The 25,904-nt window shown below is 38.1% G+C and overlaps 1 protein-coding gene across 2 annotated transcripts in view; it reads right to left on the bottom strand.

Moving 5' to 3' along the window:
* The window catches only part of Cul3 (cullin 3), a 92,136-nt gene that overhangs the window by 23,061 nt on the left and 43,171 nt on the right, over positions 1–25,904 (bottom strand). For both annotated transcript variants that reach the window (XM_057757662.1, XM_057757671.1), the window contains 4 exons: positions 21,103–21,216; positions 11,337–11,497; positions 9,970–10,084; positions 1,375–1,603 (listed from right to left, as the gene is read on the bottom strand). In XM_057757662.1, coding sequence (XP_057613645.1) covers positions 1,375–1,603; positions 9,970–10,084; positions 11,337–11,497; positions 21,103–21,216 — 619 coding nt within the window. The remainder of the gene's footprint in view (positions 1–1,374; positions 1,604–9,969; positions 10,085–11,336; positions 11,498–21,102; positions 21,217–25,904) is intronic.

Genomic DNA, 25,904 nt, shown 5'->3' with positions numbered 1-25,904 from the left:
ACAGCCAGGCTCTTTTCTTTGGTTTCTTTGGTTTCATTGTCAGTGGATACCTTTTCAAAGTAGCAGTACATAGTCTAAAATACCTGTTATCCATTCCTTTGCAAGATGCTTGTTAGGAGCCTTTAAGAGAGCTCAGGGGTTAAAAACACCTGCTGCCCAGGCTGATGACCTGAATTCAATTCCCAGGGCTCTCATGATGACATCATGGAAGGAGGAACAACTTCCACAAGCTGTTCTCTCGACTTCCGCACATGTATGTATACACATGACAAACAAATTCAGTAGAACTGTTTTTGAAAAAATGTTATCATCTGACTTAGACAAGTATCTAAGAGTGCTGTATTTTAGAATCTAGACATAGCAAATAAACTAGACAACTTGTTTTCTCAAAAAAAGATTTATGAGAAAAAAGAAAGCACCCTTGTTAATAAAAACAACTTTGTATATAGGTTTTTCTTTTAATCTACCACATATTTAAAACTATAAATGAAAACATAAGCCAAGGATTCCATTAAAGATTAAGAGGATAAATCCTCTTTTACTGCTAGTATTTCTCTAACTTCACCTCTTCTAGGTCTTATTTTTTGATAAATGTTTTTAAAAAGCAAAACAATAAACTTTTCCCATTCCTTATCTAGTTCATACAAACAGGCAGTATGACTCCTTTTACTAATAGTAAGCAGATAAAATGCTGTGATTTTTTTTTAATCACAGAAGCAGGAAAACATCGACGGCTATTAAAGAAATCACTACTCTCATGTAAAATGCAAGCTTCAAACCAAGCACTAGAACCAAGAACTTCTTACACAACACCAATTATTTTCATAACCTTTCAAGGCAAATACAGCAAACTAAAATTAACAATGACTACTATAGTTAATGTATTATCTCAGAAAATGCTAACATTTTTTTACTTGCCTACTAGGGTTTTCTAAATATTCTAATGCAGAACCACAAGGACACACAAACAAAGATGAAGGCAGGCAGATGGACAAAAACAGACACAACCACCTTGTATGAACGTCTGCTAGACTAGAAAGCACGCACACTAACTGGCATTTAGGAAAATACATATATAAAGGAGGAAGTCACTGGCCTGTAGTTAAATATTAAACTTCTTAATCTTTTGTACTAGAGAAAAGGAAATGAGGAAACAAAGTGTAAAAAGCATGGGAAAATGCCACCGAATTCAAGAAATATATTAACATTTTCATGTATAACACAATGTAAAGCTCTATCATTAACTACACCCTAGTACCAACTGGGGCAAATTATTACTATAAAACATAGCTTTTTTGAAAACTGACATTTGTAAGTTAGAATTAAAAGACTGATGGGAAAGAATAAAGATTTATTTTAACTGATGACTCTTACCTTCTGTCTTTCCGTTTTTCAACATATGTACTAGCCCAGAATTCTCCATTTCTACAATAGTCTTCATGTGCTTGGAAATGAGTTCCCTCTCAACCACCTTGACAATGGGCTCTTCGGTAGATTTGTCAAGGCAGTGCATCACCCGCTCTATTTCCTCATTAATTCTAGCTTCTACTTTCTTTATATACACCGAAGCACTATTTTCTGCTAAAAATTTCTGGCTTTCCATCTGCAATTAAGAATTTTAAAAAGCATAACAGAAAAAAGTTGTTTTTATTCAAACAGTTTCTATAGTATTTACAGTAGAACATACCAAGTAGTGTAACACCTGAAGACATTTCATTCAGTTTCTTACTAAATTAGGCTTTAAAGCATTTATTTACATAAAACTAAATTAACACATTATCTGTAAACATTGTTTTAATGATCTGCTCATGTACTCCATTCAAATTGAAGCATCTGACCGAAGTCAGCACCTGGACTTCTTCCACTATTACTGTAAGCTGTAACTACAAAGATTTGTGTCATAGGCTTTGCTAACACACCACTGTAACTGAAGTTCCCCTGCCACCCGACTCCCAAGCTTAAAGCACATATATATGCAATTTGAAGAAAAGAACATTTAAATAACTATAAATTCTGTCTATCAAACACTAATCTTACTGATTTCAGAGTCAGTAGTGTCATCCCAAGATTTTAATGTACCTGATAGTAACATTAACTGATACATATAAGAATTACATAGTGATACTCCCTGGGCTCCCTGCAGGGGCTCTACACCCTGCATACTGCCTCTCTCTTCTTGTCCCACCCAGCTTGCATCCAGAACCCTTCTTCCTTCTGCCCCCTTTCCTCTTTGGGCACATAACACCATCCAGCTCAGTCTGTCTGGCGCTGGGGGCAAATCCTCAGGGCAAGTAGGCAGGCGAGACTTCCTTTGTCTCTCCAGCCTGCCTGCATCAAGCAAGGTAAGGCCTTTGTTTACAAACTACCCAACCTGCACGGAGATCTGATCTAGGCACCAGGAGAGACAGCAGCGGGGTGAGTTTGTGACCTGACTGGCGGCGGCGGAAGCAGCCCTGGACAGGGAACTCTGAAGTTCCTCATCCCCCACCCTATACTCCCGGGCTCCCTGCAGGGGCTCTACACCCTGCATACTGCCTCTCTCTTCTTGGCCCACCCAGCTTGCATCCAGAACCCTTCTTCCTTCTGCCCCCTTTCCTCTTTGGGCACATAACACCATCCAGCTCAGTCTGTCTGGCGCTGGGGGCAAATCCTCAGGGCAAGTAGGCAGGCGAGACTTCCTTTGGTTCACTGGCCTGCCTGCACCAAGCAAGGTAAGGCCTTTGTTTACGAACTACCCAACCTGCACGGAGATCTGATCTTGGCACCAGGAGAGCCATCAGTGGGAGAGCTAATCTGGGTACCAGGAGAGCCGTCTTTGGGCATGGAGATCTGATATTGGTACCAGGAGAGACATCACTGGAGCACCAGGAGAGCTATCACTGCAGGGTGCCATCACTGGGAAAGTACATCAGTAGGCAAGGAGACCTGATCCGGTAAAAGAAGATCCATAGGGGAGCATTCGGAGAAAGAGATGAGCAGGCGCCAATGCAAGAATTCACCCAACAATCTGAAAAACTATATGAAACCACCAGAACCCAGCGACCTCACAACAGGAGGACATGAACACCTTAATCATGAAGAAGTAGATAAAATTGACTTTATGAAAGTGATTGACGCCCTTAAACAGCATGTAAAAAATGCCCTTATAGAAATGGATGAGAAGTATAACAGAAAGTTTGAAGAATTGAGTAAATCAGTGAATGATACCCTAGGAAACCAAGGAAAAACAATCAAACAAATAATGGAAACAGTTCAAGACTTAAAAACTGAAATGGAGGCAAAGAAGAAAACACAAACAGAAGGCCAGCTGGACAGGGAAAATCTAGGTAAACGAATAGAGACTACAGAAACAAGCATAACCAACAGAATACAAGAGATAGAAGAAAGAATCTCAGATTCTGAAGATACCATAGAGAAAATAAACACGCTGATCAAAGAAAACAGCAAGGCCAACAAATTCTCATCACAAAACATTCAGGAAATATGGGACACAATAAAAAGACCAAACCTAAGAATAATAGGAATAGAAGAAGGAGAAGAAGCGCAGCTCAACGGTCCAGAAAATATACTTAATAAAATTATAGAAGAAAACTTTCCCAACCTAAAGAAAGATATACCTATGAAGGTTCAAGAAGAATACAGAACACCGAATAGGCTGGATCAAAAAAAAAACATCCTCTCGCCATATAATAATCAAAACACAAAGCATACAGAATAAAGAAAGAATACTAAGAGCAGCAAAGGAAAAAGGCCAAGTTACTTATAAAGGTAAACCTATCAGACTTACACCTGACTTCTCTATGGAAACCACGAAAGCCAGAAGGTCCTGGATAGATGTACTGCAGAAACTAAGAGACCATGGATGCAAGCCCAGACTACTATACCCAGCCAAGCTTTCGTTCACTATAAATGGAGAAAACAAAATTTTCCAGGATAAAAACAAATTTAAACAATACGTAGCCACAAATCCAGCCTTACAGAAAGTAATAGAAGGAAAATCACTAATCAAGGAGTCCAACAATGACCACAGTAACTCAGACATCTAGAAACCCTTTACCAGCACATCTCAAAGAAGGGAAACACACAAAATCTACTACTAAAAAAAAATGACCGGAGTTAACAACCACTGGTCATTAATATCACTTAATGTCAATGGACTCAACTCACCTATAAAAAGGCACAGACTAAGAGATTGGATACGAAAACAGGATCCAACATTCTGCTGTTTACAAGAAACACACCTCAACCACAAAGACAGGCACCTACTCAGAGTAAAGGGTTGGGATAAGGCTTATCAAGTAAATGGACCTAGGAAACAAGCAGGTGTGGCCATACTAATTTCTAACAAAGTTGACTTCAAACTTAAATCAATCAGAAGAGATGGAGAGGGACATTTTCTACTCATAACAGGAACAATTCATCAGGATGAAATCTCAATCCTGAATATCTATGCCCCTAATATAAAAGCACCCACGTACGTAAAAGAAACATTGTTAAAACTCAAGGCAGCCATCAAACCGCACACATTAATAGTAGGAGACTTTAATACTCCTCTCTCACCAATGGACAGGTCAATCAGACAGAAACCTAACAGAGAAATAAGAGAATTAATGGAGGTAATGAATCAAATGGACTTAACAGACATCTATAGAATATTCCACCCAAATAGGAAAGAATATACCTTCTTCTCTGCAGCTCATGGAACCTTCTCAAAAATCGACCACATACTCGGTAACAAAGCAAACATTCACAGTTACAAAAAAATATTAATAACCACCTGTTTCTTATCAGATCACCATGGATTAAAGCTAGAATTCAGCAACAATGCTACCCCCAGAAAGCCTACAAACTCATGGAAACTGAATAGTCAACTACTGAACCATACCTGGATTAAGGAAGAAATAAAGAAAGAAATTAAAGTCTTCCTTGAAGACAATGAAAATAAAGAAACAACATACTCAAACCTATGGGACACTATGAAAGCAGTCCTGAGAGGAAAGTTCATAGCACTAACTGCCCACTTAAAGAAAACAGAGAAAGCACACATTGTAGACTTAACAGCCCACCTGAAAGCTCTAGAAAAAAAAGAAGCAGACTCACCTAGAAGGGGTAGAAGACTGGAAATAATCAAACTGAGGGCTGAAATCAACAAAATAGAGACACAGAAAACAATTGAAAGAATCAATAAATCAAAAAGCTGGTTCCTGGAGAAAATCAACAAGATTGATAAACCCCTATCCAAACTAATCAAACGGCAGAGAGAGAATTTGCAAATTAATAAGATCAGAAATGAAAAGGGAGACATAACCACAGACACAGAGGAAATTCAGAGAATCATTAGATCTTACTACAAAAGCCTGTATGCCACAAAACTGGAAAATGTAAAAGAAATGGACACTTTTTTAGATAAATACCATATACCAAAGTTAAACCAGGACCAGGTGAACAACCTAAATAGACCTGTTAGTCATGAAGAATTAGAAGCAGTTATCAAAAACCTCCCTTCCAAAAAAAGTCCAGGACCAGATGGCTTCAATGCGGAATTCTACCAGAACTTCCAAGAAGACCTAATACCTATACTCCTTAAGGTATTTCGCAATATAGAAACAGAAGAGTCATTGCCAAATTCCTTTTATGAAGCTACAGTAACTCTGATACCAAAACCACACAAAGACCCAACCAAGAAAGAAAATTACAGGCCAATCTCACTCATGAACATCGATGCAAAAATCCTCAACAAAATTCTGGCAAACCGAATCCAAGAACACATTAGAAAAATTATCCATTATGATCAAGTAGGCTTCATACCAGAGATGCAGGGCTGGTTTAACATACGCAAATCTATCAATGTAATCCATCATATAAATAAACTGAAAGAAAAAAACCATATGATCGTTTCATTAGACGCTGAAAAAGCATTTGACAAAATTCAACATCCCTTTATGATAAAAGTCTTGGAGAGATTAGGGATACAAGGGTCATACCTAAATTTAATTAAAGCTATATACAGCAAGCCGACAGCTAATATCAAATTAAATGGAGAGAAACTTAAAGCCATCCCACTAAAATCAGGAACACGCCAAGGCTGTCCACTCTCTCCATACCTCTTCAATATAGTTCTCGAAGTTTTAGCAATAGCAATAAGACAACATAAGGGGGATAAAGGGGATTCAAATTGGAAAGGAAGAAGTTAAACTTGCATTATTTGCAGATGATATGATAGTGTACATGAGCGACCCCAAAAACTCCACCAAAGAACTCTTACAGCTGATAAACGCCTTTAGTAATGTGGCAGGATACAAGATCAACTCCAAAAAATCAGTCGCCCTCTTATACACAAAGGATATGGAAGCAGAGAGAGAAATAAGAGAATCATCACCTTTCACGATAGCCACAAAAAGCATAAACTATCTTGGGGTAACTCTAACCAAGGAAGTGAAAGATCTATTTGACAAGAACTTTAAGGCATTGAAGAAAGAAATTGAAGAGGATATCAGAAAATGGAAGGATCTCCCTTGCTCCTGGATTGGGAGGATCAACATAGTAAAAATGGCAATTCTACCAAGGGCAATTTATAGATTCAATGCAATCCCCATTAAAATCCCATCAAAATTCTTCACAGATCTTGAAAGGACAATAATCAACTTTATATGGAGAAACAAAAAACCCAGGATAGCCAAAACAATCTTATATAATAAAGGAACTTCTGGAGGCATTACCATCCCTGACTTCAAACTCTATTACAGAGCTACAGTATTGAAAACAGCTTGGTATTGGCATAAAAACAGAGCAGTCGACCAATGGAATCGTATAGAAGACCCGGATTTTAACCCACAAACCTATGAACAACTAATTTTCGATAAAGGAGCTAAAAGTATACAATGGAAGAAAGAAAGCATCTTCAACAAATGGTGCTGGCACAATTGGATGTCAACCTGTAGAAGAATGAAAATAGACCCATATCTATCACCATGCACAAAACTCAAGTCCAAATGGATCAAAGACCTCAATATCAATCTGAACACACTGAACCTGATAGAAGAGAAAATGGGAAGTACCCTACAACATATGGGCACAGGAGATCGCTTCCTATGTATAACCCCAGCAGCACAGACATTAAGGGCAACATTGAATAAATGGGACCTCCTGAAACTGAGAAGCTTCTGTAAAGCAAAGGACACTGTCATTAAGACAAAAAGGCAGCCTACTGACTGGGAGAAGATCTTCACCAACCCCGCTACAGACAAAGGTCTGATCTCCAAAATATATAAAGAACTCAAGAAACTAGACTTTAAAAGGATAATTAACCCAATTAAAAAATGGGGCACTGAACTGAACAGAGAATTCTCATCAGAAGAAGTTAAAATGGCCAAAAGATACTTAAGGTCATGCTCAACCTCCTTAGCGATCAGAGAAATGCAAATCAAAACAACTTTGAGATATCATCTTACACCTGTCAGAATGGCTAAAATCAAAAACACCAAGGATAGCCTTTGCTGGAGAGGTTGCAGAGAAAGGGGTACCCTCATCCATTGCTGGTGGGACTGCAAACTTGTGCAACCACTTTGGAAATCAGTGTGGCGGTTTCTCAGAAAAATTGGGATCAACCTACCCCTGGACCCAGCAATAGCACTCTTGGGAATATACCCAAGAGATGCCCGATCATATGACAAAAGCATTTGTCCAACTATGTTCATAGCAGCATTATTTGTAATAGCCAGAACCTGGAAGCAACCTAGATGCCCTTCAATAGAAGAATGGATGAAGAAAGTGTGGAATATATATACATTAGAGTACTACTCTGCGGTAAAAAACAATGACTTCTTGAATTTTGCATGCAAATGGATGGAAATAGAAAATACGATCCTGAGTGAGGTAACCCAGACCCAAAAAGAAGAGCATGGGATGTACTCACTCATAATTGGTTTCTAGCCATGGATAGGGGCCACTGAGTCTATAATTTGTGATCCTAAAGAAGCTAAACAAGAGGGTAAACCCAAGGAAAAACATATAGATATCCTCCCAGCTATGGGAAATAGACAAGATTGATGGGCAAAAAAATGGGAATCTTGGGGGGTGGGGTGGGATGGGGATGAGGGGAGATGGGGAGAGAAAAGTGTGAAGGAGAGGATGAGGGGAACTGGGGGAATCGGGGTGATTGGGGGTAAAGGAAGGTTGGATGGGGGAGCAGGGAAACTCATACCTTAGTTAAGGGAGCCACCTAAGGGTTGGCAAGAGACTTGAACCTGGAATGGCTACCAGAAGCCCAGGGCAATGTCCCCAGTTAGTTCATTGGGGCACCTGAGGATAGGGAACCTGAAATGAACCTATCCTATAATCATACTGATGAATATCTTGCATATCGCCATAGAACCTTCATCTAGCGATGGATGGAGATAGAGACAGAGACCCACACTGGAGCACCGGACTGAGCTCCCAAGGTTATAATGAGGAACAGAAGGAGAGAGAACATGAACAAGGAAGTCAGGACCATGAGGGGTGCACCCAACAACTGAGACAGGGGGGCCGATCTATTGGGAGCTCACCAAGGCCAGCTGGACTGCTACTGAAAAAAACATGGGATAAAACCGGACTCTCTTAATGTGGTGGACAATGAGAGCTGACGAGAGGCCAAGGAGAATGGCACAGGAACTTTCATCTGGCGATGGATCGAGAGAGAGACAGAGACCCAATTTGGATCAACCGTCTGAGCTCTTAAAGTCCAAATGAGGAGCAGAAGGAGGGAGAACATGAGCAAGGAAATCAGGACCACGAGGGGTGCACCCACCCACTGTGACAGTGGAACTGATCTATTGGGAGCTCTCCAAGGCCAGCTGGACTGGGACTGAATAAGCATGGGTTGAAACTGGACTCTCTGAACAAGGCCGACAGTGAAGGCTGATGAGAAGCCAAGGACAATGGCACTAGGTTTCGATCCTAATACATGAACTGGCTTTGTGGGAGCGTAGCCTGTTTGGATGCTCACCTTCCTGGACCTAGATAGAAGTGGGAGGACCTTGGTCTTCATGTAGAGCAGGGAATTTGGACTGCTCTTCAGTATCGAGAGGGAGGGGGAGTGGACTAGGGGGAGGAGAAGTGGAGTGGGGATAGGGGGAGGGGAGCGGGGGGAGGGGGCAATATGTAGGAGGAAGGGGAGGGAAATGGGAAACGGGGAGCAGTTGGAAATTTTAAGTAAAAAAGAATAAAAAATAAATAAAAATAAAAAAAAATAAAAAAAAAGAATTACATAGTAAGACATGTTGATACATGCTATACAAAAATTTATAACATTCTCTACCTAGCAAAAATAGTTTTAGTCTTTAATATCAAGTTCCTAAGAACAGACTTTAATATTAACAAAAATTTTGGTTGTACCATCTCCAATTATAATAAACAGTGCACGTGTGCTTTTAAGCAAACTTGTAATACACACATATGCATGGCACTTCAGTATATTTTGGAGATGATGGTGCATGCGGATTTATAGTAATTAAATAAATACAATAAAATCTTAAGGGTATTTCTAAGCTCAGTTTTGTTTTTTGTATTTTTTAAAATTTATTTCTTTACCATGTATATAGTATTCTGCCTACATGTATACCTGTAGGCCAGAAGAGGGCACCAGATCTTGTTACAGATGGCTGTGAGGCACCATGTGGTTGCTGGGAATTGAACTCTGGACCTCTGAAAGAGTAGCCAGTGCTCTTAACCTCTGAGTCATCTCTCAAGGCCTTACACTTAGGGTTTTTTTAGCCATACAATTTTAAAGTGGAAATTTTATTATTATTATTAATAAGCAGTTCACTGATGCGTAGAAACATGAAGTAGGGGTTCTAAAAGGTTTTTAGTTTTTTTTTATTTGTATCATCCCCCGCAATGGGTTCTAGCTGAAACAAGTCAAAATATTCAGACTAATTAACTTCATTGAACAATGTTATGATCATCATAGGAGATCTAGGTATTGATTACCTGAAAAAATTCTGCAGACATTTCCAAAAAAGGAGCTTCAAAATCTTCCTCATAGACTGATCTTCCTTCAAGACCTAAAATCATTAACATCTGGCAAGCATTTCTTATTGCTCCTCTGTCAAAAGAAATTTAATTAATTGATAATCAAATCTATTAAAGACATGTAAAATATATAAAAGTTGAGAAATACCTTCATAACATTTAGTTTTTATCAAAAGGAACAGTTTTCCAGAGAAAACTCATTTATTAAGAATAGATATGGAGCCAGGTGGTTGTGGTGCACACATTTAATCCCAGCACTCGGGAGGCAGAGCCAGGCGGATCTCTGTGAGTTTGAGGCCAGGCTGGTCTACAGAGTGAGTTTCAGGACAGGCTTCAAAGCTACAGAGAAACCCTGTCTTAAAAAAATAAACAACAACAACAAAACACACACACACACAAAAAGGAGAATAGATTTGGAATAATTTTAGTCAAAGTCCATCTTGATTATGAAGCTCTTCATCAAATTATTCTTGTCTCACAAAAATTTTTAAGAAAATATGCTTAAGAAAAAAATCCTATTTACTTAAAAATACAGGGGTAGTTTAATGGGATACAACTGGAAAGGAAAAGGCAAACAGGTTAAGTTAGTAAGCCAGACAGCAGGACAAACTACAAATAAAATCATGACAACACAACATTTTTTTAATAAATTGCTTTTGGGCAATCCAGATTAAACACCATGTTCAATCAGTAAGAACTTTACTAGCTCACTCCTCCTCTGAAACCAAAGAGAAGGAATCCCACATGTTTCAAACTCCAGCAGCACCATCACAAAAATGGTACTGTAATGTTAAGAAACGTGATAGTGGAAGACATGGAAATGGTTCTGGGATGTTTTAGGCTACACGCAGTATTTTTCTTAAAAAAAGAGTCAAAAGCCTACCAAGGCACAATGCATGTGCCTACAGTTTAGGCTTCTGGGAAGCCTGGAGAGGAAACACCTGCGTTGAAAAGTTCAATACTGGTCTGTGTCCACAGTAAGACCATACTACTGACGGGGTAGGCTACAGATGCAGCATTGGCATGAGTGAGGTCCTAGGTTCAATTCCCAGGAATGCAAAGAAAACGAAGTAAGTGTGTGTGTGTGTGTGTACACATATATATAAATAAAGAGGAAGAAGAAAAAAATTAAAAAGTGTCCTTAAAGAAGAAAAAACAATCTAAGAAGCTTAAGATGGTAGCCTTAGATTCTAGGTAACTTAAAACAGTGAAAGTCTTTGAAGCTTTTAATAAGTACTGAAAATTGAAGTTTTTAATTGTTTCAATGAAATTATGACGATCGGTTTTAAGATATAAACACTAAAAAACCAAAAGTAAGGATATACCTGTCTACAACTTCTCCTTTCCGCTCTCTGGCAATCATATCCAATAAAGTTTGCCGAAGATGATCCCTAATACACCCATAACGTACAACTTGATCTCGAAAAATTATTAATCCCAAATTGTAGACATTTTCTACATTATTTTGTTGTACATACACACGGTCCTGTAGTAAAAATAAAAACAAAATAATGTTAAGCAAAATTGGTGCAAATATAAAATAATCATAAGAACCCACAACAAAAATTATTTCAAGTACTTTTTAATTTCTAGTATCTCAAGTTATGTAAAAGTTAATCTTTACAATTCATGATTATTAAAACAAATTTAAAATAACTTTTTCTACTATACAGCAAAAATGGGCAAAATTATAAGCCTGTGGAGTATTAAACACTTATTATAAGGAGACATGCCAGAGAGCCAATGATCTATAAAGAATACCCCAGAAGCTTAAGCGTAGATATGTAAAATTAATATTCATTTATAGCAAAGGGTTGATGTGTAAATAATTATCATAAAGACAAAAGTTGCAATTTGTAACATGTATCAAAGATATACATGTATTAAACTAGTTCACAAGATCTTCAAATAAAAGAGACAGTAGGATAAGACACACTGAAATCTTTGCTGAGTGGCAATGCCAAGTGTTTTCTTTACTGCTTATTAGCACGGAGAAGGAATTCAGCCTGGGGGTGGGCAAGAATGTTTTCACAACATATTCCAAGAAGAATCTCCCTTTGTTACTACAGTGTTGATTTTATGTAATACAGTAATAATGTAGTTCTAATAATTTAAATCCCTCCAACTTGTTTGCTGCCAAGACTAATGCCCAGATTTCCCCTCCCAGTACAACACACGTAAGAAAGAGAGAGACCCCGCCCCTCCAAGTTTTCCTCTGACCTCTGTATATACACAAAATAAGTACATGTTTTAAAAAAGTTATTTAAAGTGCCAAATAAAAGAATTCAGTAGAATATTTAGGACACAAATTCTAACAAACTTGGGTTATATGTAAGTCAGAAAACTCAGTTTTGTACATGGTAAGTCTTTATGAACCATCTGACTTCTTAAAGAGCAATAGTTCCACACCTTTCGCAACTTAATAACACGCTAAAGAGCCAGAGTAGTCATGTGTTACTCACCTACACCTTCCTGGCTGACCTCACTTATGGCCAAAGTTACAAACGCTCTAAATATCTGTGAAAGTTGATGTGGTCAAGCAGGTTAATTAAACTCAATTTCTCACATGAGCATCTATAACAATGTTTTCATTCATTTCTTACAAGAGGAAAAAAACTTTACAAATACTAAGTATTTATTCTGCTAGTAAACAAACACTTCAAATCACACTTTCAAAATACCCCCAAACTAAGTACCCAATAACTAGTCTGTCAGAACATGTTTGAAGAAGCCTCATAGCTTAATCAGAAGGAAATCTGACAAAAAGTAATAGAAGTTATTTTCTAACAAGGTTCCTTTCAAGCCATGAAATAGAGGTTAAAAAGGCCTAACACAATGAAGACAGAAACAACAGTAAAAAGGCAGAACACAGAAAAGGTTCTTTTACAGGATCAGAAAAAGGAGTCTAATTAGCTAATATATTACAAAATGAACCAAGTATTTCATTTTGTACACAGGTAAAGTTTAAATAGTAGCCGTACACTTCCGTGTGAACACTAATAAACTTAGTAGAAAAGCACACGATGTTTCACTAAACCACTGAGGAGTAGGCTCAAAATCTTTCACAAGAATGTGAAAAAATTTAAATAAATAACATTCTAGTTGTTAAGAGAAAAAAAAATCGTGTACCCCATTTTTTGCCTTCAAATTTAAAAATAAAAAACATCTAATAAAATAAAAACTAAAGCCGGGTTTGGTGGTACAACTTATCCCAACACTCAGGAAGCAGAAGCAGGCAGATCTCTTGAGTTTGAGGTCAGCTTTTAAATTCTAGGACAGCCAGGGCTAGAGAGAGAAATTCTGTTCCCCAAAACCAGATGGATGGATGGATGGATGGATGGATGGATGGATGGATGGATGGATGGATGGATGACTGAATGAATGAGAATTCAAACAGAAGAAACAAGAGCAATAAGTAAATAAACATTAAGTGGTGGTCAGGATGCAGTAGAAAATAGTATCAACATCTGTCAAAAGATTAAAACCAGAGTTAGCAGATGACGAGCAGTTGTGCTTTGTACACACTTTGTACACACCCAAAATACAGAAAGCAGGGTCCTAGAGGGGTATGTGCATTCCAATGTTCACAGCAGTAATTTCCAATTCATAATTAAAATGACTATTGATGAGTGGATAGGACAAACAAAATATGATGCACATATAAAATAGAGTATTATTCATACTTTTGGGGTGGGGGATCCCACAGCATGTAGGAGCAGGTACTAAGTAGAAAAAACCCCACAAAACCAAAAACTGTATTGCTCCACTTACACGTGGTACACACAGCAATTAAATTCACTAATGCAAAGATCAGAATTGGGGACTGGAAAGGTTATTAACAGGTAAAGAGTTCTAGTTTTGCAAGAACTTTACAGGATGGTGTTTGCCAGATATAGTAAGAGATGTTTACTGTCATTATACCCAGGCAAGTTTTTTTTTGTTTTGTTTTGTTTTTTTTTGGTTTTTCGAGACAGGGTTTCTCTGTGGTTTTGGAGCCTGTCCTGGAACTAGCTCTTGTAGACCAGGCTGGACTTGAACTCACAGAGATTCGCCTGCCTCTGCCTCCAGAGTGCTGGGATTAAAGGTGTGCGCCACCAACGCCCGGCCCAGGCAAGTATTTTATTTTTATTGCTTAACTACTTTTAATGCTATGACTACTTAAAAACAATGATAAAACATACACTGTGAAGACTAAATCATAGTGCTTAAAATGGTGCCTGGCCCACACTATGGACTATGAAAAGTGCTGTCAGCTATCAATTAAATAGATCACGTATCTACTTATCACTGAGTAGATGTTGTTACACAAGGATGCTATCAATCTCCTTTAAGAGTTCCTAAAGAAACTGTGATCCACCTAATACAAATCTATCCATGCTCCCTGTTTTCTTCCTTTTCCCCATTTCCCAGATATAATATCTTGCTTTTCACTTTCGATATTAAAATAGTTCCAAGTTTTACAGTTGAAAAAACCCTGAAATTTTAATGATCTAACCAACACATCCTTAAACAGATTCTACAGATGGTTTTGCGCCCCCCCCCCCGCCATGAAAAAAAAAAGTCTGTGTGGTAGGTACATAAACACACATATCCTAGGAGAGGATCCAGGAATTCCAGCCATGCACTAAGAATTCTCTGGTTCCCAAAAAGCAGCAGGGGTCTTATACAATAAATCTGGTTCATAGATATGGAAAAACAGGCTCACCCAGAGGGTTAAATAAATAAATTAATGACAAAGCAGAACCAAAGCCAAGACTCTCTTAATTCATCATTAAGCACTTTCTCACTGCTTCAAATTTCCCGCATAATTGGCAACACTCCACTCCAAAGTAAGCTCTATTCCATGTGCTTCATCAAGAAATTTTTGCTATAAGGACAAACCCCTCATAGAGCTTCAAACCAGACAAAATACCAGTACTGAACTGAGAAGGGTACATACAAAGTGCCACCTCTAGCAAAGCTATTTCCAATTGACACCTGCTAGGAAAAGGGAAATCAGTTTTTTTCCAATCGAGGGTTACTTTGGTATATCAACTTACACTCAAGGGAAAGGGCCCATGCCCAGGAGTAGTTGGTCATTCCAGACATTAGTTTTCTGGGTAATTCAAACTGAAAATGAAACGCTCCCAATTAGCTCCAAGTATCTTGTATCTTCTAAGATACACATAAGAAAACAGTGACTGTGGAGCTGAAGTGTAAGTTCAGCATGAATGTGTGCCTGCTCGTAGCAAACTCTAACTCCAGCTACAGGTTACCTGATACTTTCTTCTGATCTCCAAGAGCAGCAGGTACAAATATATACATGCAGGCAAATGCACACAGAAAAAAAAATAAATAAATCTAAAACAAACAACAACAACAACAAAAAAACCCAACAAAACAAGAAGCAAATTTAAACAGTTACAAGAAGCAAATTTAAGCAGTTACAAACTCTAATGCCTTCACCTGCCAAATAGGCAGTACAAATCTTACTCCTCCCTGCAAAGGCTGAAGGACCTATGTGAAAGAGGAGGTGGAAAGATTTTAACAGTCAAAGGTGGCAGATGACTTCAAGGAAACTGGTTTTCAGGTAAAACTAACATGGATGTAAAATGTGACAATATGCACAAGACCTGAAAAAGCTAAAACCAGAAAAAAAGGAAGGGAGGGAGGGAGGGAAGGACGGAGGGCGGGAAGGGGGAGGGAGGGGGAGAGGGGGAGGGGGAGAGAGAGAACAAAAGAAAGAGAAAGAAAGAAAGAAAGAAAGAAAGAAAGAAAGAAAGAAAGAAAGAAAGAAAGAAAGAAAGAAAGAAAGAAAGAAAGAAAGAAAGAAAGATTCTCAGCTCAGAGAAGAGGATCAAATCCCATCCCAACTGGGGAGCTCTGGTATTTGATGGCTGCTAGGAGAGGAAAACTCAAGTCATCCTTAGTACTACTATGGATTCACAAACACCTGGTATATTCACAACTACTCACACCCAGGAGTACTTGGCCAACACAGACCAAACTTGATACATAACGAGAACATGAAGTTGGGAGGGTAGGGAAGTGGGGGAGAATCTAGGAGGGTGAGGAAGGGGATGAATATGATCAAAACATAATGTACAAAATTCTCAAAAATAAAAATATAAAATAATACATATTAAAATTACTTCATTTCAACACATATACATTTTTCTTGGTCTAAAAATGTCATTTCTGAGCCAGACGGTAGTGGCACACAAACAAACAAAACTCATTTCTGGTATATTTTAGCTAAAACCAGAACAGTACATATATTTTAAAAAACATGAAACAGGAAAATGAAGGACATAAAGATAAAACAAAAATCTGGCTATGGAATGAAGCTAATTCTTTCTGAATCTAAAGTAAGACTTTAATAAGAATTTTGAAAAGGCAGTCAATTCAAAAAGAGCATATAACATAGACTGCTTGTATGTGTCTAGTTTGCACAAGGAGCTACACTAGGTTTATGACACAATGGCTATAAAGGCATTCATGTCCCTGACCTCAGTGCAGCCTAGTAGATAAGCCATACAATACTGTTAGTCCACCTTTTCTGAAGATTTGCTTTCAAATTAAATGTAAAATTTTAGAAATAAACAATCCCTAAGTTTAAAATAATACACTGTTTTTGTACATAAAACCTCACTGTCTCACTCTGACCTACCAGACACAATCAATACTGTCTATAATTTCCACACTGCATTAGTCAGCACCCTATCCACAACCTCCACTTATGAACTCAGTTTTCAGATCAACAAATAATTCTTTTATTCAAATACTTCTTATACTAAGTAACAGCTCCAAATTTCAGTAAGTGATGGGATGGGGTATACACTGTGACTACTATGAATGTTGCTAAACAACAGTTCTGAGTACAGAAAGAGCATACTTTCAACCAATAGGGCATATCCCATCAGAGACCACTAATAAGAACTGGCCATTTTCCTTGAGACAGGGTCTCATATAGCTTAGGTTGGCTTCTAACAAATTTTGTAGCATAAGATAACCTTTAACTTCTGATCCTCTTGACTTTGCCTTCCAAAGGCAGGTATTATAGGAGGGTCACCACTAATTCCACACCAGCTTTGACAAGAAATTTCAAAATTTTAAGTCAGAACAAGGTCAGACTTTTTCAAAACAGAGGATTATGAGAATTCTCAGAGAACTTAAGTGATATGATTTTTGTGCTACAGAGAAAACAACAAAAACAAAACAAACTGAGCAAACATGCAACAAAGGAACATCTGTGGGACAGAATAGTGCCTAGTGGATGCTTTAAGACTAGCACACACACACACTTCTAAGACTAGTTACACCAATTTTAAGAAAGAAATGAAAGATGATAGGTTTTGGTCAATAGATAGGAACGTAAGAAGAAATCAGAGACGTAGGGAGAAGAGATTAAAGAAGTATCAGGTTTCTGTATGGGCAACTAGAATGACAAATATGAGTTCATTTGAAGATGCCAAGTTTCAATGTCTTGTAGACAATGAAGGGTGCCATCAACTAAACAGACGACGTAAGCCAAACCTCTGAGAATAGTGTTATACATACAAGTTGGGAATCATGTACATTACAAAGAGCTGTAAGAGTGAGTACTGCAATATGAGAAGAAAAACCAAAAGCCCAAAGATCCCTTGATTTACAGAGGAGGAAAAGGAGGATGTGCAAGAGGGGCAGTAGCCAAGAACGAAAAAGCAGAAGGCAGGAGACACATAGTGCTTTGTCACAGATCCAGGGCCTAATATAGTAAAAGAAAAGTGCAGTTAGCTGTGCCAAGTATTGCTAAAAAGTAACAAAGGAGAATGTGCAGTGCTCTCTGTATTCAGAGATGTATACCTCCTCCCTCCATGATGATCCCAGCAAAGACAAAACAGAACAAAAACTGAGGTAGATTCTTAACTGGGATGTGTTTAGAGTGGGCATTTAAAAAAAAAAAAAGCCAATTTCCACATTTGCTAATGAGACATCTACCTGAGAGATGGGTTAAAGCCAGGGAGATGATGTTCCATCAGAATAATCTAGTTGAATTTTATCTTGAGCATGAATGGTGTGAACATGCCCAGTGCTGATAAGACCAACTAAAAATAAAAACATTAGAACTCCCAAACTCTTAAAGGTACAGACCAGTTAGTAGGGAATATGGTCCCTAACACAGGTTAAAAACAAAAATCCTGACCTATGTTGGAAGTAAATGTCTTTCTGCATTAACGCAGGTGGGGAAGAAAGAAAAGAAGTGCACACAAGTCCTACTGCTACTTCTGCTTTTCTGAGATGGAGATAGTTAAGTCCTTTACTAGGAGGGAAGTCAGAGGGCTGAGCAAGACAAAAGAAGAGCTATAGCCAGGAGAGTACTTTCACCAGACAAAAGAGTCTAAAACCCGGACAGTGAAAAGGGCTACCAGGAGGCCTGTGACAGTGAACAAACCCTGACACTGACCCACCTAGTATGAAGTTTCTTCCAGCAGAGTACAGGAAAGGGTAAGACAGTTACTGGATCTATCCCATCACTGTGCTACCTACCATATGGGTTAACAAAAACATTAAGGAACTAGAAATACTAATACTAGCTAATTTTTACTGCACTTATTACTATAGCCATGCTTTACATAAATGGTTCATATAAGCTCTATCACTACCCAGTTGATGACTTTTCATTTTAGACATGAGTAACATGACAAGAAGTAATAAACTGTTTGACATGGTCATGTAAGAAGTAGAGCCATATACAAACCTTGAGATTCCATTAATTTGGAAACAGAAATGAAACTGTTTTAGAATGAATACACATATATTTTCAAATAGTAACAAAATTTCAATTCCAAGTGACTTTATAATGGTTAGCAGCTGGTATAGAATTTAAAGGCTCAGTTCTGCTAAAACTGCAAAGAGAACAAGACTAGCAAGGTTCCTTTACACTCATACATGAGATATTTGTTTTCATGTGTTATCTCATTTATCCTAAAACTGTTAACACAAGGTAGATCCATAACCTGACAAAGAAAACAATGCTCAGAAAGCGGCTACTTTGGTAGACCTCTTATTCCATCCCAGGAAAATTAGGTGACCTCTTCCTCATGCTTTTGCCACTAGACACTCAAAAAATCAGGGGTAAAGGCTTGTTTGAATTGACTCAGCAGAAAAGGCTCTAGCTGCTTGCTCTCATTGTAAATACTTTCTGAACGTCGTTTTATTCCATTAACTGAAGGAAATTATGACAAGCTTTTGTTACCATACTGCAACTAAGGAAGTGAAAACTGAAGAGAGTAAAAGGTTGACCTAAAATCACTATGTCCAGTTCTCCAACATAAACACTGATACAGGGCGGAAAGATAGCTCAGTAGTTAAGAGCACTGGCTGCTCTTCAAAGGACCTAGATTCAATTCCCAGCACTCACACTGTGGTTTACAACTGTAATTCCTGTTCCACAGGATTCAATGCTCTTTTTTGGTTTCCACAGACACTGCATTTATGTGGTGTACAGACATGCATGCAGGCAAAATACTCATGCACATAAGCAAAGAACAAAAGAAACAGATAACAAGTCATTAAGACTTAATAACTGCAGTGATGCAACAAATTAAACTGAAATAATTTAGATTTATCCAAGCTTACAAGTTTTGTTTTGTGTTTTTTGGTTTTTTGAGACAGGGTTTCTCTGTAGCTTTAGAGCCTGTCCTGGAACTAGCTCTTGGGTAGACCAGGCTGACCCCAAACTCACAGAGATCCACCTGCCTCTGCCTCCTGAGTGCTGAGATTAAAGGTGTGTGCCACCACCACTTGGCTACAAGTATTTTTTTTTTTTTTTAAATTGAGAGTAAAATCAGAAGCCGAATGCATGGCTTTAATGTAAGCACTTGGGAAGCTAAGTCTGAAGTCAGCCTGGTCTACACAGTGAGTTCCGGGACAGCCAAGGTTACAAAGAAAAACCCTATCTCAAAAAAACAAAACAAACCAAACTAAAACAACATTATCAAACCAAATCAAAAACTGAATAAAATTCAAGCTACAACTAAACATCTTTTTCTTGACTGATAAAAATTGAAAAACAACAGTATCAAGTGAAACAGATTATATATCCAATGAAGCACATATCCTAAAACAAGACCTACTGCAATAATACAATGGCAAGAATTTACAGAAGAGATGAATGGCAGCTATAAAGAATATAACTATGAGAAACTGTATTAATAAAACATTTTTGTTGCTGAAAATATTTACAGTTAGGTTTCATAAGTTTAGAAATTCAGTATTTAACTCATGCTGTAACTATCTTTACCTCAGAAAGACATATTAAATAAGGGTTTTTAGTATTTTTTATTTTGAAGCACAAGCACTAAATGCTTGGTTTAATTTTTCTTCTTTTCTTATGCATGCTACTACTTGTGAATGTAGGGGCATATGACTTCCTCCTCATTCTTCTGGAGGCAGAGTCTCTCAACCAAACCCAGAATTTGCCAATACAGATAGCACAGCTAGTCTAGTGAGTCAGATTACTCTGGGGACTCTTAACTCCACCTTTCAAGGCTGAAAATAAAGATGAGCCACTAGGTATGGGTTCTGGGGATCTTAACCCCAGCTCTCTTACTTGCTTGGCAAGTGTTTTACCACTGAGCTGTTTCATCTCTCCAGCCCATTAAAACAATTTTTAAAATCATGTCTTTTCAGCCTTTTATTCTAGTATTAAGTGAATGGTGAATGATTTACACTTCATTTACATAGGCTGAGGGTGACTTTTACAAAGGAAGTATTTTTACTTAAGAAACTAAACCTGGGTCTGGAGAGATGGCTTAATGGTAAAGAGCACTTGCTGTTCTTGCAGATGAACTGAGTTCAGTTCATATTATCCACATGGTGGTTCACAGATACCTGTGACTCTAGTTACTGGGGATACAATGTCCTCCCTCCTCTGACCTCTAAAGGGCACCACGGCAAGTGGTGCTCATACAAGCATGCAGGCAAGACACTCATAATCTTTAAAAAAAAAAAAGAAACAAAACAAAAACAATCTACAAAGATGTAGCCAGTATCCAACTAAAATTGACAAAAAGTCACTTTTGAAATGTTGATTTCTTTTTAAAGGAAACACAAAAAACCCGTACTTACCATATACATTAGTATATCTCTAATCATCACCATGGCTGTTTGATGATCATTCCAAGCTTGATTTAATGTTTGAAGAAAGTTGTTATTCAATGAATTTAGTACATCTTCTCGCACCTATTAACAGAACAATTCATTAGTTTATGCACATAAATACTCATACATATACATGCATGTATTATTTGTTCAATAAAGTAATCAAGTAGAATCCTTAGCTTTAAATCAAAATAGTAAGTTACAGGCCAGGCAGAAGTTAATCTATAACACACAGCAGACTACCAAATATGCTCATAAAATCCAGATTTCTCTCTTAAATTCTAGAATCAAAAGCAAACTCCTAGGTATTTCGAAATACCCAGTGGCTTAACATTGTAAAATAAAATCCCAAATCCTTACAGTGAATAAGGCTTTGTTCTTGGCTCCAGGATACCAGGCCCAATGTCCTTGTACATATTCCCCAGGGATGAAGCTGAAGACCACGGACATGGAGGATAGCTGCCTGAGTGCATGCAAGTCCTAGGTCTCTGAGGAGCTCTGTGACTTTGGAAATGTTATTTCACCTACGAAACTTGATTTTCTGACATATAAAATAGTATCCTCTTGCAAGATTGAAAGGACAACATCTAAGGTACAGAGAACAGCGCCTATAGTTCTCTAAACACAACAAATGCAAACCTCCAGCAGCAACCATGACTGGCTATTGTGCTGCTCACTCAAATCCTACTCAAATCACTTCAATTTCTTCTACTTAAATTTCACCCCCAGTCTTCCTTGACCTCTTCTTCTCTCCCTCTCCCCACTTACACTATTTCAAATCTCTCTATAGATACATACTCTATTTCTATCTCTCTATATATACATTCTATTTCTAGCTTTCTACTTCTTTACCTTCTGCTTACATTTTTCTTCCTACTACTCACTGCTATCTGACTACATTACATATTTATTTATTTCTTCTTCCACTAAAATCTAAATGCCTCCATAGTGGAAGAATGTCTCTTTTTAGCTGTTTCTCCATCACAAATAGTACAGTGCCTGGTATAGAAAAGATCCTATCAACTGTGAGTCACTTTCAACAAGTTAAACATTTTCATGACGTTTCCTCATGTCTGATATGCCTTTTTAATCCAACCCCAATAGACCACTCATCCTTACAAGTCTTTCCTATCTACAAGCTTGTTACCACCTTCCCTAAGTTTCCTGTTGTGCTCTCAGCCCAATGGAAAGATTATTTGCCTAGAAGACAGACTCTTCACGTAATTCTTTGAAATTACAGTTGGACTTTCATATCTATGTGTTCCACATCCACATATTCAAACAACAATCAATCAAAAATATTTGGGAGAAAAAGCCTGTTTCCTACTGAAAATAAAAACACCTTTTGCTCTTGTCATCATCTCCAAGAAAACACAGCATAAAACCCTTTTTAGAACATTTGTTCTATATTTGCTATATGTAATTCAGAGATGAGTTCAAGTACAGGAGTATGAGCTGGACAGAAGTACAAGCAGATTTTACACACGAGAACTAACTGAACACTTATGGAGTCTGGTTGCTATAGTGACCTGGAACCAATCCTAGAGGACAAGAAATGAGTACTCTGCTGCACATCTCTACAAATATTTAGACTCAAAAGTCTTCCATGGTTCAACTTAATTCTCATTAATTCCAACCTAACCAAGTCTGTTAACACCAAACACATGTCAAACCTTGTTAAGTTAGGGAGAATCTCAAGCCATGGTGCACTTTTGAAACACACTAATTAAGAAATCAAGATATACAGATCTATAAAACTGAGTTGTAAATGTATGTGAATAAAATGTCATTCCATAGGAAATCAATTACTAAGTCAGTTAAAGATTAAAAAAAAAAAACAGAATGCCTTTAACATACAACACACTAAGTTAAAACCAAGAGAATTGTGCCTGATTTTTTTTAACTTTTGAACTAACATTTATTTACTTTGTGTGTGTTTACATGCATGCACACACATGCATGCATAGATGTGTCTATATGTATGGGAGTGTGAATTACACCCTGTCCATGTAAAGGCCACAGAATAACCTGTGAAAATTGGCTCTATATAAGTAGGTGCTAGATATTGAACTCAAGACTGACTTGACAGAAAGTACTATTCCATTTTATTAAATGTTGGAGAAATATAAGTTAGTAGATTTTAATTGTGAGATCATACATGTAACTTACCCTATGAGTAGTATGCAAACTACTAGCCTATATCATAAACCCAGAATATGATATATTTTGGCTTTTAAGACTGAGCACCTTGGCCGGGCAGTGGTGGCGCATGCCTTTATTCCCAGCACTCGGGAGGCAGAGGCAGGCGGATCTCTGTGAGTTCGAGGCCAGCCTGGTCTACAAGAGCTAGTTTCGAGACAGGCACCAAAGCTATATCAGTGTGGTGGTGATGTCCTCCATAATTCTTGGGCAATTGAATACTTGGTCCTTAGTCGGTGGCTGTAAAATGAGGAGGTATGTCCTTGCTGAAGAGAGTATGCTGCAGGGAACACCCGTGAGAATTCAAAAGCCATGTGTAGTTTCTCATGAAACTTTCTCATGAAAGCTTCCTGTTTTGGGTCTGAGATATAAGCTCTCAGTTATCCCTGCCTCTGTGTCTGCTGCCTACTGTCATACCGTCCCATCATTGTAGACCCTAAACCTCTGGAACTGTAAGTCACAAATAAACCCTTCTTTTTACGTGTTGTTTGGGTCGTGATGTTTTACTACAGTAACAGAAAACTATGACAACCAGCCTCTGTGCAAAATTAAAAACACATTAACCAGCACACACTGCAAATGATGCTATTTGCATCATTTTTCAAAGAACTATGCTATCAGTTAATAGTGAACTTTTGTGAGGTAAAACCCAGACCCAGTAAGACAGACACCGTACACACTCACTCATAAGAGCATATTAGACGTAAAGAAAAAGATAAACAGACTACAATCCACAACTCCTGAGAAGCTAGGTAACAAGAACCCTAAGAGAGACAAGCATGGATGCCCCTGGGAGGCAAAATAGATAAGATCTCCTGGGGGCAGGGGAGAGAAAATATGAGGAAACAGAATGGTTGAGTTTTGGGAGAGACAAAGAGGGGGAGCAATGAAAGAGATATCTTGATAGAAGGAGCCATTATGGAATTAGGGAGAAACCTGGTGCTAGGGAATACCCAGGAATCCACAAGGATGACCCCAACTAGCCTTCCCCTGTCATCAGATTGATGACCACCCTAATTGTCATCATAGAACCTTAAGTCAGTAACTGATAGAAGTAGATTCACAGCTAAGCACTAGATGGAGCTCCCGGAGTCCAGTTGAAGAGAGGGAGGAGAGGTTATATGAGCAAAGGGGTCAAGATCACGATGGGACAACCCAGAGAGACAGTTGACCTGAGGTAGTGGAAGCTCACTGACTCTAAACTGAGAGCTGGGAAACTAACATAGGACCAAACTAGGTCCTCTGAATATGGATTTGTAGGGCCACTGGGCAGTGGAACAAGGATTTATCCCTAGTGCATCAACTGGTTCTTTGGAGCCTATTCCCTAGGGAGGGATACCTTGCTCTGGGGGGAGGGGCTTGGTCCTGCCTCTACTTGGTATGCCAGACTTTGCTGACTCCCATGGGAGGTCTTACTTTTTCTGAGGAGTGCATGAGGGGTTGATTGGAAGAGAAGGAGGGGAAACTTGTTGGTTATACAAAATGAAAATTATTTTTTAAATAAAATAGCTAGCTTTAACCAGGTAGAAAAAAAAATCAGACTAAAAGTTTTGATTGTTTTATTTGTTAAAGACTTATTTATATGTATGAATAGTTGTCTGCAGGTATATATGTGCATTATGCACATGCAGTTGCCATAGGGGTCAAAAGAGGGAGTTCAAACCCGAGAATCCTAGAACTTCATTGTGAGTCTCCTGTTGTGCATGATGGGAAACAAACCAAGCCCTCTGCAGGAACAGCAAGTGCTCTTAATTCCTGATCTTTCTCCCAAGTCCTATGATTTTTAAAAGGCTGGGCATACACACAAAACTTAACAAAAGCAAAGTATCTTAGACAGAACTGTTATACTATTCTTATTTATCTCTGAACTATAAGAAAATTCTTTTAACAATTTCCTACAGAAATCTTTCTACCCTTAAGAAATAAGACATTTATTCAGACGTGCAATAAAAAGTAAAAACAAGATGAAAACTGCACCTTTATGAAAAATTAACAATTTCTTAAACGAGGATAAGTTGGCACAGAAACTAAAATGTACACAAGTTAATAAATAACTGACCTATTTTTTAAATTAACACAAAAATTGAGAGCAGTATAGCAATGTGTATCTGTGTAGTAACATTGTTAATCATTACTTATCTTATTTTTCCACCAGCAGGGCAAACGGCCAGAGTCTGCTGTGGGGCAGTACTAGAATAAAGGACTGCACACAGTAAGCACTGAAAGAAAACTCAGTAAGTTCATCCAGGTGAGCTGCCCTGAAGAAGAGTAACATGGTACGGCCTGTGATGAGAAGGGTATGCAGTAGAGGACTAATATGTGTGGTACCTGGACTTGCAAAACTGAGAAAGTCTCACACGACAGTCTGCAGAAAACTAACCAGTTTTGAGTTTTTAGTCAAGAGAAGGAGGAGACCACCACTTGCTAGAAAAACATATTTACAAAGACCTATCTGATACCCAAAACATACAAGAACACTTTAAAATTTAATGAAAAATTAAGTAAACTTATTTTTAAAATTGGCAACAGAAGGCACCTAACTAAAGATATACTGACAGCAAATAACTGTT

This window comes from Chionomys nivalis, chromosome 2 (genome assembly GCF_950005125.1).
Source record: "Chionomys nivalis chromosome 2, mChiNiv1.1, whole genome shotgun sequence".
Classification (NCBI taxonomy): domain Eukaryota; kingdom Metazoa; phylum Chordata; class Mammalia; order Rodentia; family Cricetidae; genus Chionomys; species Chionomys nivalis.
This window is presented reverse-complemented; position numbering and strand designations above follow the sequence as displayed.